The 13,533-nt window shown below is 50.0% G+C and overlaps 5 protein-coding genes across 5 annotated transcripts; 3 read left to right on the top strand and 2 right to left on the bottom strand.

Moving 5' to 3' along the window:
• Nucleotides 1–2,717: 2,717 nt before the first annotated feature.
• On the top strand, nucleotides 2,718–3,468 carry BKA58DRAFT_385869 (Mss4-like protein). Its single transcript, XM_046170409.1, has one exon. It carries the CDS (start codon nucleotides 2,724–2,726, stop codon nucleotides 3,195–3,197), a length of 474 nt encoding a protein of 157 aa, XP_046025673.1. The 5' UTR covers nucleotides 2,718–2,723; the 3' UTR covers nucleotides 3,198–3,468.
• Nucleotides 3,469–3,552: 84 nt separating this feature from the next.
• Nucleotides 3,553–4,882, top strand: BKA58DRAFT_385868 (uncharacterized protein). Its single transcript, XM_046170408.1, has 2 exons — nucleotides 3,553–4,265; nucleotides 4,324–4,882. Exons 1-2 carry the CDS (start codon nucleotides 3,608–3,610, stop codon nucleotides 4,623–4,625), a joined length of 960 nt encoding a protein of 319 aa, XP_046025672.1. The 5' UTR covers nucleotides 3,553–3,607; the 3' UTR covers nucleotides 4,626–4,882.
• A 645-nt stretch (nucleotides 4,883–5,527) lies between these two features.
• BKA58DRAFT_458443 (uncharacterized protein) lies at nucleotides 5,528–5,890 on the bottom strand (the record flags this gene model as incomplete). The annotated part of the gene is made up of 1 exon (XM_046174667.1): nucleotides 5,528–5,890. A coding segment is annotated over one exon (363 nt), but the record flags the coding sequence as incomplete, so codon positions are not given.
• Nucleotides 5,890–8,089, bottom strand: BKA58DRAFT_184758 (heterokaryon incompatibility protein-domain-containing protein). The gene is made up of 2 exons (XM_046165451.1): nucleotides 6,675–8,089; nucleotides 5,890–6,628 (listed from the first exon to the last, which is right to left on the bottom strand). The coding sequence occupies exons 1-2, from the start codon at nucleotides 7,911–7,913 to the stop codon at nucleotides 5,996–5,998; spliced, it is 1,872 nt and encodes a 623-aa protein (XP_046025670.1). The 5' UTR covers nucleotides 7,914–8,089; the 3' UTR covers nucleotides 5,890–5,995.
• A 982-nt stretch (nucleotides 8,090–9,071) lies between these two features.
• On the top strand, nucleotides 9,072–12,616 carry BKA58DRAFT_339818 (uncharacterized protein). Its single transcript, XM_046168318.1, has one exon. It carries the CDS (start codon nucleotides 9,402–9,404, stop codon nucleotides 12,156–12,158), a length of 2,757 nt encoding a protein of 918 aa, XP_046025669.1. The 5' UTR covers nucleotides 9,072–9,401; the 3' UTR covers nucleotides 12,159–12,616.
• Nucleotides 12,617–13,533: the final 917 nt, after the last annotated feature.

The raw sequence follows: 13,533 nt of genomic DNA, 5'->3' as shown, positions 1-13,533 counted from the left end.
TAAGATCGAGATTCTGGATATGTTGGTAGATGATGTAATACTACAATGGTATGTGTGAGACGACAAGGTTTGACACAGACACATGCAGGTATTGTCGTTGCAATTCGATTATGTCAAAATTTCTCATTGTGCGAATCTCATCATTCTGGATGTTGACACTTTTGCATCTTCAGACTGCTCGGTGGGCAATTGACCATATTTTCATGACAACTGGGTTCGTTTAGATATCGAGGTTCATTTCGTCGAAGTAAACAAAGGTGGGTGGTGACTCCCATGATCTCTGTTCACTCTTTTTTGTAAGTAGAAACGTTCGAAAACTACGGAACCCAATTTCGTGGATTTCCAGAAGCCTCGAGGTAGACATGTGCGAGCGCACACATGTTCAAAATAGAAATAAATTTAAGAAGTTGTTGGAGCAGACGAAACAGAAATACGTATTCCTTAAACGTGCTTTTTGATAATTTCATCTACACGAGGAATAATGAGGAGCAAAGCCCTTGAAGTCGGAGAGGTATTTATACCCCAGAGATCTTCTAAGTAGCACATTATGTTCTTCCTCGGATTTTGAGACATTTTCGTAGGAGCAGCCCGACAACGGAAAAGCCATCAACTAACCGCTCCGCTGTTTTGGTGGTTTTCATGTCGCATATATGTAGTATTATTTTGAGGTGTTCCGAGTCTGGATACTTGCAGTTCCTTTCCTTCGACGGAGAACATAAGTTTTCTGATCTCTACATTGAACTTGTTCAAGGTCACCCAAGATGATTCTGGTTCTGTTGGACTGGCTTGTCCTTTTGTCCATATAGTGAACACATCGGTTTTTGAAATCGCTACTTCATAACAGCTCAAAAGAAGGAAGAGCATGGCTTTTGTGCAGTCTCGTTTTGGAAAAGGCCGGTGGAAAGTAATGTAGTGAAGAGGAAGAGGAAGCTCCACATATAGTTTGTATTTTGCGTCGACAACGCAAGGGCTCATGATCTTGCAAACTCGGTCTCTAGAATGGCGGTGCGAGCAGGCAGAACATCCACCATGCACTTTGTCTATTTGGTAGCGTCTCTTCGCAAAGCCATGTGTTGTGTAATTCGATTTTTTTTTGGGGAAGATGGAATGCCCGCAGCGTCTTCTTTCTCGCCTGAGAACATGTCCGATTCGTTGTCGGTTTTCAGAGACAGTCCAAACGAGCCAGAAGTCATAAGGATTTTGGTGTTCCATTTTTTCGTGCTGTCCACTCGACAAGATACATGGTATTCCTGAATTGCGCTTTTGGAATCCACCAGGGCGGAGGACATGCAGTCTTAGCGATCGACTTTTGGAAGTAAAAAGCTTTTGGTGGTATTATAAAGATGAAGAAGAGAGCGCAAGAAATGGAACAGTGATTTGGTATCGAAGCTGTCTTTTTAACATCTCCATAGGAGTCGTGCAATGATCACAGCTCTTAGCCTCGTATTTCTGGCGCAGCTATTTTTGAGTTCTCGGAGGCGAAACAACATATTGCAAAATTCGTCGGACTTTGGAAAGAATCCGCAGAGACTGAGGTATGAGGAGAGAGTATTCTCAATTGAGAGGTTTTGTAAGTCGATAAGACGTCACGCTAGCTGAACGTCGTTGGCGTGGTGGGTAAGTATGCTGACTGGAGTTCTGCACACCGACTACCATCTCATCTTGAACTTTGCGTAGTCGTATTAGCAGTACACTAGCAATATCCCAAGGCTCTCTTATCTTTGGGACTATATCACGTCTTCCCAAACTGCGAATTTAAAGCAGGAGATCAACAATTCCAGTTTATGATACCCCCGATAGCCGCCATCCTCCCCTATCCACTCTTCTAATATCACGCATGCAACCCAAAGACCAGGTCCCCCCTCTCAACCCAACCGTCCGGTCAGGATCGCTGGGAATGGTGGGGAGTACTAGAGTGAGAGGCGCTTGAGCTGGCACATATGCTGAAAGCGGTGAAACATGCGTCTTGTGCGTGTGTGTTTATGGGTGGGTGGTGCAATGGGTTTCGTCGTGTTGCTTTTGCTTTTTGGGGAAGGGTGGTGCAAGATATATTGCATGGTAGGACGAGATTAGGGGGGATGGCTGAGCCACCCCGAGGAGGAATGGAACTTGTGAAAAGTCCATGACGATGTAACTGTAAATTTATTAGTTGAAGGTGCAGTCGTTTCTTGTAGTTGTAGTTTCGTGATGTCAGTAGCTGTGAAGTTCTCACTGATACTCGCGATATGATTGAAGCATCCAGAATGCTATTTGTATGTGCTGGTAGTCTTAGTGCAGTTGAAAAGCTTGACTTGAGAGTGTTGAAACCATAGCCAACAGTTTACAACACTACGCGGTAATCTTTGGTAGGCCATGGGAGGCCCCTACAGAACCGATAGTGCTGTGAATCGGCGAAAAGTATTAGACGATGACGCAGTGCAACGCTCCTTCGTACCACCGCATTGAGCTATCGTCGGTAGCATCCTTCCGTATGTTTAACGACACCAACGGCATCGGAGACATTTGTTCGCCGGAAAGCGGATTCGGAGACTTCTTCCCCCTTAGCCTACCTCTTCGCCTACCGATAGCTCTTGTCTAGCAACGATGAAAACCCGCGCCGGTCTTCGTCTCGTACCTATATCAAACAAAGTATATGTAGCATTGCGCTTCACTCTGAGGATCAACTTACCCTACTCAACAGCTACACTCCAACCCCACCTTTTGCACAACCAACACCATCAACCATGACCGAAACCTCACCTACCAAACCTCCTCTTCCAGCGTTCGACCCGCAGAACTGTCAGACGTACGCAGCGAGTTGCCACTGCGGTAGCGTACAGTACTCAGTTCTACTCTCGCCGCCGCTGGCCCAGTGGAAGGTTGTATCGTGCAACTGCAGCATCTGCACGCGCAACGGCTACTTGCTCGTGTACCCCGAACGGTCGCAGCTACAAGTAAAGAGCGGTGAAGACATGTTGAGAGACTATTCCTTTGGTGTTAAGAGGGTTCTGCATAGGTTCTGTAGTAGGTGCGGGAGTGCGGTCTGGCTTGATCCTAGGATGGGCGAGTTTGGGGATACGCCGCCAGATCTTCTGGGAATGAATGTAGGTGGTATCTGTCCCGTAGGGGTTGTCAATGTGAGAGACTCGGGGCTAACCGGAGCAGGTTCGTATGTTCCATGGTGTTCAAGCGGAGGAGTTGGACGTTGTCCATGTTGAGGATCGAAATCCATGAGGGTCAGGGAATGGAAATATGTAATGATACATGGAATCTGCGTTGTCATCTGAGTGAAGACGCGCATGCGCTCGAACGCGCGATGCTTTCTACGCGAATGCAGGTGCTCGCGATGTGATCTGACCGAAATATACAACGAATAAACGCGTGAAGGTTTCAAGAGTGACGATGTAGAGAGTGCATGCGATCAGGCGTCGTCGCGTCCATGGCTGAAATTTCGCGATGGAATTGATAAGAAAGGTGGACAGGATGCGAAGTCAAGGTGCTCGATATCGCCAAGCCGCTAACCTTCAGCCTCGGTGAGGTGATCCCTGCCATCAATCCGCGATATCTCCATCACTCAAGTCTACCAAATCTCAACCTGTGTAATTGCTACCTGCAGCTAGTGGTCAGTATGTCACGAGTGCGCATTGCTCTCAATAGCGCACCTTCCAAACAGTCCTGCCAATCCGCCTGCCGAACGTTCCGCTCCTCCAGCTACCATACGCATCGCGATCTTCCCCTCCCCCTCCAATCCCGCATCCGCTGGTCGTACTTCTGGTACGCCAGTATCCTCGCTCTAGGCATCACAACCGGTCTAGGTGCTCGCCACTTTGCCGCGCCTCTCGGTCTCCCAGAGCCCGGCTCAAGAGAAGACGAAATAATCCTCGACTCTCTGCGGCGCGACATCGATGCTCTCGAAATCGTGCAATCCTTGCGTTCTCAATCATACAACCTACACACCGACACAGCGCTCCGGTCAGGGCCAGGATTGACGTCCTCTCCTCCTGGATCGAGCCGAAAGATATCAGCATACAAAGGGTGGCTGGAGCTGGATCTGGACTTTGGGAGAGAGAATGCAGGCAAGAAAGGTATATTGGGCGTCATGAGTGGGACGCGGGGATTGGGTGTACAAAGAGCGTTTTGGAACGCCGAGACAAGAGAGATGGTGGCTGTGGTCTGGATAGGAGGAGGAATGAGTGGGTGGCCCGGTGTTGCGCATGGCGGGGCTATCGCAACCGTTTTTGAAGAGATAATGGCGAGGATGGTCAGAGGGCCAGATGGCATTGTGGGTGTGTATACAATTTCCGGAAAATATAGAGGATACGGTCATGCTGACACTGAAGATAGAGCCAGTTCACCGTCCAGACTCTCTCAGCCTAACCTACGCCAAACCGACCTACAGCCTCGACTTCTACGTCCTCCGCGCCTCCTTCTCAAAACCTGACCTTCCTCAATCCGAGCCGCCGCCTGAACCTGAAGCGGAACCTACAAAGAGTTGGTTGGGATGGCTGTCACCACAGAAGGATCTGACGAAGAAGACCGACGCGTCGAGACAGAAACAGGAGATTGTTGCGACGCTGGAGAGTGTCGGCGGAGACCTTTGTGTCAAGGCTAAGGGCACGTTCAATGGAAGTAGCCCTGTCGTCTGAGGGGTTGCGGTGGCCTCGTACTAGTGATGAGATGAGAGAAGGCCCTACATCAACGGAAGGGAGACTTGATAGGATACTTGAGAATCGACATGCAAGCTGAGATACCCAATAGCGAAATGATCAGATCAAACAGGTTACAAGAAATGGGATGATACCTGGGCTCGCGCGTCTGACAAAGCAAGATACATCGCTCCTTGCTGCAAAAAGAGATGGATGTCACTGGCATGGGCAAAAAGAAACAAAACATACAACAGCGGGGATTCGCTAGTGGTCACCCACCTAACTACTAATCCGCCGGTACACTGCTTGTATATGGCTGAGCGGACGGGAAGCCTAATTTTCAGTGTCCTATGGTCGTATGTGAAAGAAAAGAAGAGTCAATAATCTTATCTCCTGCTTGATCAATTGTTCTCGTTACGTCTCGGATGGCCAGTTGCCCCTTGGACTTCCCACAGCAAACACTCGACGTCTGGCTTGCACTAATTCGCACCTACAAGGACGCAGAACAAGATGGTAATGTACAAGACGCCTTGGCTCGTGCGGCCAGTTCCTCCGCACTCTTTCTGGCCTGGAAGATCCAGCTTGGGCAATGCCTTTGTCCTTCTCTCTACTAGCCCTCTTGGAGATACTCTTCGCGTACGGCAAGCACGAATTCGTCGATGTTGTGCTCCTTGTCATGGAAGAGCGAGCCGAGTATACGCTCTACGACAGCCCTGACAACATGGTTGATCTTTTTCTTCGTATGGGCATGCTTTACCAACAAGAGAATGTGTGGGAAGAAGCAGATAATTATTACCAGCATGTGCAAGCAGCAAGTGGAAAAGCTTCTGGACGTAGGGATACTCGGACAAGGACTATCGAGGATGCTCGTCGGCAGCAGCACCGGCAGCAGCACCTGCAACCTCAAAAACGATCAAGGCAATGCGGTCAAGATTGAGTTGATCCTGCGCCGTCATATAATGACCGCCCAAATTCTTGTCTAGTTCCAAAATCCGTAGCTTCCCGAGCACCCGAATGGCCTTGCGGTCGGCGGTGCTGACAGCGAGGCAGTGGTGAGATGAGCGCGTCCTGCGAGTTTTACCGAAGCTGTGTGCTTCGTGAAAGCAACCAATACCGATTGCATGGTGTTGGTGTTTAACGAAGCTTTGAGGCGGTGCATCTTTATCAGTCTTCCTCGTGTAGAGTTGGCGAACGGCGGCAACACTGCGAATGTAGAACCAAGGATAGTCGGAGCGAGGAATTTTCTCGCATGGCCAGTCTAGACTGTGCCGTTCCAGTCTACCGACCTCAGAATTCTTGTCAAGGATGCCCACATGAGGCAATGTGTCATAAAGAAAAAAGCGTATTGTTCTTCAAGTGTTCGCTCCTGGTCAGCGGAATTCGAACAATTGCGGCTTCTGACGGATCTTACGGCCTGCATCCAGTACCAGATCTTCCCTACAACAGTCTCCTACTAGTTCATAATGTTGGTCAACAGGTCTTACCACAAATGGAACAGCACACCCCGCAAGAAAACATATGCGATCAGTCGGCCTTGTGTCCACGGGTACCCAGGCCAGATACTTTTGCTTTGTAACGCTGAATTTCCGGCCAGCTGATAGCTCATAGAATCCGCTTTCGTACATCTTGTTATGAGAGCCCGGTTCACTGTAACTTCGCAGGAGGCTGGGGTGATAGTGTGCCTGTCCTGCTAAGCTTTCATACGCACTGAATAATGCCTGAAGTCCCTTCATGTAGTGACTAGCCAATATATCCGTTTCTTCGAGACGTACACCAAATGCCATCGCACGGCAAAGCCTTTCAAAGCGGACGTCCTCAGCTGAGGGCAGAAGAATCGACATAGCTACTACATAACACATAGATATCCAATTCATCATATCTCTGGCTGACTTCCGGGTTTTTGTGTCAGTTCCGAGCATTGCCGGCCAAGTCGGATCCATATATGGCTTTGAATTGATGATCACAGTAGGCTCGTCCAAGATTGTCCCTGATATGTACAACACCTAGAGAGTTAGATCTGTTGTATAAAAAGCCAACAAGTAAACTCACTTTTTCTTTGACAATAGCATGATCATAAGGATGTGTAAAAGTTGTAGTGCCTGTGTAGTAGCGCGTCAAGGGGACGAAGTTGAATCCGATAGGCTTCCAGTCCGGCACCCAGCTCGGTAGATCTGATGATCCTGGGGAGCAGAATTTGCAAGCTAAAAATCTGCTGACTCTGTGCAGATTGTTCCGCTCAACTTGGAGCTGCGACGGATGGAAGACACTTCCAATCCACGTTATCCTAGGAACTAGTATGTTGAGAGCCGTCGCTGCAATCTCTGTGAATACTGTTGCCTCGCTCTTGCGGTAATTGATCATTTCCATTCCAACTGCTGTTTGTGTCGACAAGAGTGCAAAAACTCGGTCTCGAGGATCTGTGGCTTCAAGTTGTTGGCTCCTGCACCATATATCGAAAATTCGAGGACCACCACCCACTCCCATTTCACGGCCAAACTGACCCACTCCCAAAGCAAAAAGTCTCAAGATCGCTTTTCCGGTATCGCGAACATCTCTTTCGCGACACACAACTTCTCGAATCGCAACGCACACTTCTGTGGCGAATCCGCAATGCAATAGGAGTTCAGTTGGAATCTCCAGTGCACCGGACATAAAAACGGATTTCGTCGCGTTCGAAAACTCTTGTACAATCCAAACACGCCCAAACCATGGGCGACAAAAAAGAGAGGCCCATCCGGCCCAACCGCGATCAAAGGAAGAAAGATTCATCTCTTCCAGAGTCTTCAATCTGTGCCGTTCCAAATCCAGCCGATGCGGAAACCTTTGGGAAAAGCTTCTCATCAGATTAATCGCATCTTCATCGTAAAGTTCCTGTTGTCCGAGCCAGAATATGACCTTTGCGGCGCGCTTGTAGATGTCTCTCATCATAGCCACTTGGAAGCTCTTCTCTTCTTCGTCCCTTTGGTTGATGCAGATGGCGTCTACCCACAGTAGGCAATTAAACTGCTGTTTCTGTAGTTGTGATAAGACACCCAAGAGATTGCGTGTAATCGACTTTGTATGCCCATTGCATATGATCTCGCATGGCGATGTTGTATCGCCCCAGACATATGAGAGCGCAGTGAATTGCGTTTTTGAGTCGAGGTTGAAAGTTTCGAGAGTGATCTGAATGCCTTCTTCGCCCGTTCCCGATTTGATGCGCAATAAGCGGATGGCTCGTCGGTGCGGCAGCAGCGAGTATAATGTGGCGTCTGGCATTTTGAAGTTGTCCCCACTCGTTTTGTGCATATACTCTCAAAGGAAAACACGAGACTACAGCTCGAGGGGATAACCGACTATTCAGTGAGGTAGCCGGTGAACTGACCGGATATCTCGTAGGCAAAGTCGCGTTCGTCCGCGTGACGAACTCTGGCGCCTGATTCGCCAACCGAGATCTCAACAGAATCCTCCACCACATCAATACACGAGTTTCATAACCGAGAATCGATGCTATTGGGGTTATATAGCAATGCGCAGCAGATCACATGACAACCAAATAACCACGCCACTTCGCGAGCAGAGCCCCACCACCACGTATATTTGGATAACTTAGCGACGACCCAACTCTTCGACCAATCCAACTGGATGGCATCCTGCGCCAGGTTTTCCTGAGAATTCCCTCATCATGCGTGTTTTGTGTCTTGAGAACCATAACTAGTTTAGCTTCGAGGAATTCGTTGGCAAGTATATTCCGCCGCATGCTACCTAGGTATTCTTTCGCATACCTGTGGAGCAGCTGGATGCGGGGTTACTTATGCAGACATAATAAATGGAACATGGAAGAACAAATTCGGCTACATTAAGGTCTGTCTTTGCATGAAGCAAGCTGAGAAGAATGGTCTCCAATATTTTTGGGTCAATATCTGCTGCATCGACAAGACAAGCAGCACTGAGCTATCAGAGGCCATTGACTCCATATACTCCTGGTATGACAAGACGAACACCTGTTTCTTCTTCTTGGAAGATCTTTTGCCTGGGACAAAAATTTCTATGGACTATGGCTAGGATCCGGTGGTACTCGCGGCGCAAAGGGGGGTCGAGGTGATGGGGCGGGTGATGGAAGAGGAGGCGATGGGCTCCGATGGTTCCTGCGCCCTGAATACAGACACCGTCTCATGTCTTGTTGGCACGTTAACACATGCTTCTGGTACTGAATACTCGCACATGGCGGCACCTTCACCACGGCTGCCACAGTAGCGCGCTAGATCGGCGCTAACGCAGGTAAAAAAGCTTAGCACATTGTACTTGTTGCTCATACATTCTATGCGATGACTGTGAAATCAGGTCGGCACTTTAATGTCGATGAATTGACTGGAGGTTGTGTGGGTATATTCATCTAGATTAGGGAAGTGACTGCCCAAACAGGCGCTCTGTGACTAGAAATGGTTGCGCCTGCAACTTCAGGACGTGCTCGCCTGGTGGCTAGTGGCTCTTGCTTCATTGCACCTGCCAGCACCCGCCAGACCATACTTGCGTGGTTCAGCTCACACTCACCACTCTGTCTGCACTCTTCAACTCTCTCTCGCTGCTGTTGCCTAGGCATCTGCGATGCTGCGTCTGGTCGCCGCACTACAAATCTACACCCCGACATCCTGATCCGACTATCCTCGCTCGCCCCAACATTCGTTTTCCGTGTCGCGGTCAATCACGATCTCCCGTCGGTCTACCGACGCCTCGAACCATACGTATACAAACGACGACAAGCACTCGAGATCCGTTCTCACACGTCCGGGCGAAATGTACCTAAGAGGGTGCGGTCAAGTTTTGTTGGCAGCCGGCCTGCTACTGCTCCCTCTGGTCGGCTCCGTCAGCGTAGACGATGACGGTACATGGGTGGTCGGAATCATCGATGGTGACAAATGGCAAGTCAGAGACGACAGAAAACCATCTCTCTACACTGCCGACTATGGCGACTGCCTAGGCAAGAGCGCAATCAATGTCACGCGATTCGACGCTGCCTACTACAAAGACAACATGACGATCATTTTCCACCTGGAAGGTGAGACTGGGCTACGAAGAGAGGACATAATGATGAACATCGGCGTTTATGCGTACGGCGAGAGTCGATTCGACCTGACCTTCAACCCTTGCGACGCCAACATACTCAGCGCTTGTCCCGTCAAAGCCGGCGTTCCCATCGAGGCGGCGGGCATCATACCGATCAATCAAGACGACGTCGCAGGGATTCCAGAAATCGCGCTGAGCATCCCCGACTTCGAAGGCCAGGCGATCCTGCGGTTGTTTTCAAACTCCACACAGAACGAAATCGGCTGTTTTGCGGCACAGATTACCAATGGCTTCACCTTTCAGCAGAAAAGCTCAGTGGGCTCAACGCTAGGATTCTTCACTCTCATAGCCGTCGTTTCCTCTTTTGTTACAGCCGCCTACGGATCCAACATCGTCGACATGCGCAAGCATTACGCCCATTCGCTGTCAGTGTCTGTGGTCTTCGCGGTATGGCACCACATCTTCTACAGCGGGGCGCTCTCAGTGAACTGGCCCAGCGTCCTCGTGGCCTTCTGGAGCAACTATGCCTGGGCTGGGGGTATGATCTACTCTGAGCCAATGCAGAACACGATCAACGATTTCATTGGCTCGAACAAAGGAAACACGTCGCATGTCGGCGCCGCAGGTACGGGCGAAAGCAATCCTCATCTTGGAGGAGGGGTCGACATCCACCAGATATACAAACGAAGCGCTCTTTCTCGAGATCTGAATCTCCAATCTGCCCTAGCCAAGCGCCATCTCGTCGACGTGAATAGCGGATTCAAATATTACGGACTGCCCGTAAAGCCTGGACTGCCACTTCCGGGCAACTATTCTGGATTCGCTGGTACCCTTGCGACGGAACACATCCCAGCAAGCAACGCTTTCATGACCGGACTGCTCTGGTTCTTGGTCTTGATTACATGCGGTGTTGTCTCTGTGCTCTCCCTGAAAGCTGTCCTCGAAGGCTTGAGTAGCATACGTGTTGTCAAAAAGGACCGCCTAGCCTTTTTCCGAACGCACTACCTTACCTTCGCTCTATCGACTGTCCTGCGAACGATTTTCATCGGGTTTTACATGTTGACATTTCTGGCCATGTTTCAGTTCTCCTACCTAGCTCTTTCAGGTCCTGTTGCGGTCGCATGTGTAGCCTTTTTCGCCGTAGTATTCGGCATAGGCAGTATCGCCGCCTATGCTTGTTTCTCCAGACTTCGGATCGGCAAGTATGCCTCTGAACCCGACTGCTTGAACATAGCCAAACGACGCTTGTACAAGCTCATTCCGTGGTTCAGTATTTCGAGGAATAGCAAAGTGCCGCGCTCCGAAGATGAGGTTTACATCGGTTCAATTCCTTGGTGGACGATACACGCCACGGCGGATACCACGTCAATCCATGACGACGAGCAGTACACGACAAGGTTTGGTTGGCTCGCCTCCCGCTATAGGAGAACTCGTTGGTGGTTCTTCGTCGTCTGGCTGTTCTACGAATTCGTTCGAGCATGCTTCCTTGCTGGCGCATCTACACAGCCCTTGGCCCAGGTGTTCGGTCTGCTCGCTGTTGAGATTGTCGCTTTTATCGCCTTCATCATCCTTCGACCTTTCGAGGGACAGCGCCTGAACGTTTTGGCCGTGTATCTTCTCGGCTTTAGCAAGATTACTACTACAGGTCTTTCGGCAGCCTTTGATACACGGTTTGATATCGCTCGCATCCCTACAACCGTTATTGGCATCATCATAATCATCATCCAAGGTCTCCTGACGGTCGCTGTGATGGTTCTGATCCTGATCGGCGCTGTCTCAAGCTACATGTCCATCCTGCGGAACCGCGGACGAATGGCGCCGTTGAGCTGGAACCCGCTGCGCGAAAATTACTTTGCGCATCTCAATTTTGCAGTGCAGGATATTCCTCGATCGCGACCGCGTGCGATATCGATGCACTCGATGCCAGAATTGCCGAAGACACCATACTTTGAAGTAAAGAATGTGAAGCGGATGGCCAAAGTTGAGGATGAAGATGATGAATTCATGCGAGAGATTGACAGCGATCATGCGACGTCCGAACTATTACTTCCTACGCAAACTAGCGATGGTACCACAGACCGGCCCAACCAACGCAACAGGAGTGAAACTCTCCAGTCGCAAGCATCTTACTCCAGTCTACCCAAGGCGGCTCGCCTGCATCGTCCCAATTGGAGCAGACACGGATACAGCGATTCAGTTAGTACGGGACGCCGCAGGGCTTTGGGCGAAGCTCATACGAAGACTCCCAAGCAGAGTCACGAGACAATCGACATGTATCCAAGCCCACTTGGCATCCATGCTGAGGGACGCATTACTCCAGCTTTTTCTTCTTCGGCACTTTGGAACGAAGACCATTTCGACACCCCAGACAAGCGAGCAGCAAGCCGACTGGAATCAGTCTCACGATCGAGCTCGAGGCCCAAACTGGAGACTAGGATCACCGAAGAGAACATACCTCCCATTCCGAAGCATCGCAATGCAAACTGATTTCAGGATCATACGGAGCAGCCATACCACCAACATCAGCAGCAGCAGAGACCTATAAGCCGAGTCTATCCTCACGCAACAGCTTTCGATCAGCCTACCACAGTATGATACGACGGAATGGAAAGAGCTCAGCAGCTTTGCCATTCGACGAATTCCCGTGAAACATCGCTCTGGCACATCTGCATTGGACTTTCAACACAGCATCAGCAATGAATACCCATGATTCTTTGACAACAACCCATATACCCACAGTACCAAGCAGACGACATTTCGTTTTCCTTTTTCTTCAGCAGCATGACGTTAGCAGTATCTGCATGGCTTCGCAACGGGAGAAAGACCATCTCAGCGCTCGATTTAGGATGTTGGATACGGCATGTTTACGAAGTGTATGAATAACGAACAAAGCCGGATAGTAGCTAGACGGAGGCAGGAGTGGCAATGCGCATAATAGAACAACGATGATGATGAAACATTGCGTCGCCGATGGTGAGCTATGCTACATTTGATGAGATTGGTGCATGCACGCGTGATGTGTGGTGTCGCCCGGTTAGACTCCACTTGTACCAACTTTTTCCCTCGAGCGTCGACCGGCGGCCCGCTCCTTGTGCGCAGAAGTCCGATGTCAGACATTTCGACGGCGCGTCACCAGCCACACCACACCAAGGGACCTCACCAGCGCTAAACCTTCTCACCGCATACATGGATGTAAAACAATAAATCCTGAAACGCCTATGAGAGCAATGTCGGTTCCCAGCCGCTCTGCTTAATCTTAATCTCCACGACAGAGGACATGGAAATTGAAAGCAAGATTGCGGTTCTGGGCATCGAGGGTCCGATCCAAGATCGTGTTTTGCTGTTAATTCCGATGTGCCAGGTTAGCCGTGCTATTTCCAGAAGATGCCTTGGAAAGATGCCATGGCCTCGAAGCGATATGAGCATGCCGGTCAGGCAGTCTAGACCACGATTTTGCTTGCAGTGCTTGGAAAGCCTAGCTCCCGCGGTTCGGATGATAACATGGGTTTGCGAAAAGGTGGTGAGACGTTGAGACGAAAACCCGTGTGACCCTTGTGCCGTTGCCCTGTTTGCTGAGATTGCCTGATGGACTGATGTCAATATGGGTGGATGACCCACGTTTGAGCTGTGGCGTCACCTCATCAACGAGGCGAGAGAGCGGCTGGAGAGATGGCAGCACGGGTGGGTGGAGATTTGGAGCCGCTGTTCTGTGCAAGGATGCGGAAGAGAATTAGATGGGCCGCCACAGATGGCTACGTCACAGTTACGGACACAGATATGCACGATGCACGACAGTTCTGGGAATCTTGCAACGGTGGAGCCATGCCGGATAAGAGCATCTGGGGTGATCAAATATGGGTGG

Source organism: Alternaria rosae (assembly GCF_020736505.1).
Source record: "Alternaria rosae strain MPI-PUGE-AT-0040 chromosome Unknown BKA58scaffold_5, whole genome shotgun sequence".
In the NCBI taxonomy this organism is placed as follows: Eukaryota; Fungi; Ascomycota; class Dothideomycetes; order Pleosporales; family Pleosporaceae; genus Alternaria; species Alternaria rosae.
Note: the sequence above shows the minus strand (reverse complement) of the source record. Positions and strands in the feature narration are given on the sequence as shown.

Coding starts and splice junctions, on each gene's coding strand:
- BKA58DRAFT_385869 (XM_046170409.1), top strand. CDS start 2,724: ATGACCGAAACCTCACCTACCAAACCTCCTCTTCCAGCGTTCGACCCG.
- BKA58DRAFT_385868 (XM_046170408.1), top strand. CDS start 3,608: ATGTCACGAGTGCGCATTGCTCTCAATAGCGCACCTTCCAAACAGTCC. Junction 4,266..4,323: donor AGGGCCAGATGGCATTGTGG/GTGTGTATACAA, acceptor CACTGAAGATAG/AGCCAGTTCACCGTCCAGAC.
- BKA58DRAFT_184758 (XM_046165451.1), bottom strand. CDS start 7,913: ATGCACAAAACGAGTGGGGACAACTTCAAAATGCCAGACGCCACATTA. Junction 6,629..6,674: donor ATGCTATTGTCAAAGAAAAA/GTGAGTTTACTT, acceptor CTAACTCTCTAG/GTGTTGTACATATCAGGGAC.
- BKA58DRAFT_339818 (XM_046168318.1), top strand. CDS start 9,402: ATGTACCTAAGAGGGTGCGGTCAAGTTTTGTTGGCAGCCGGCCTGCTA.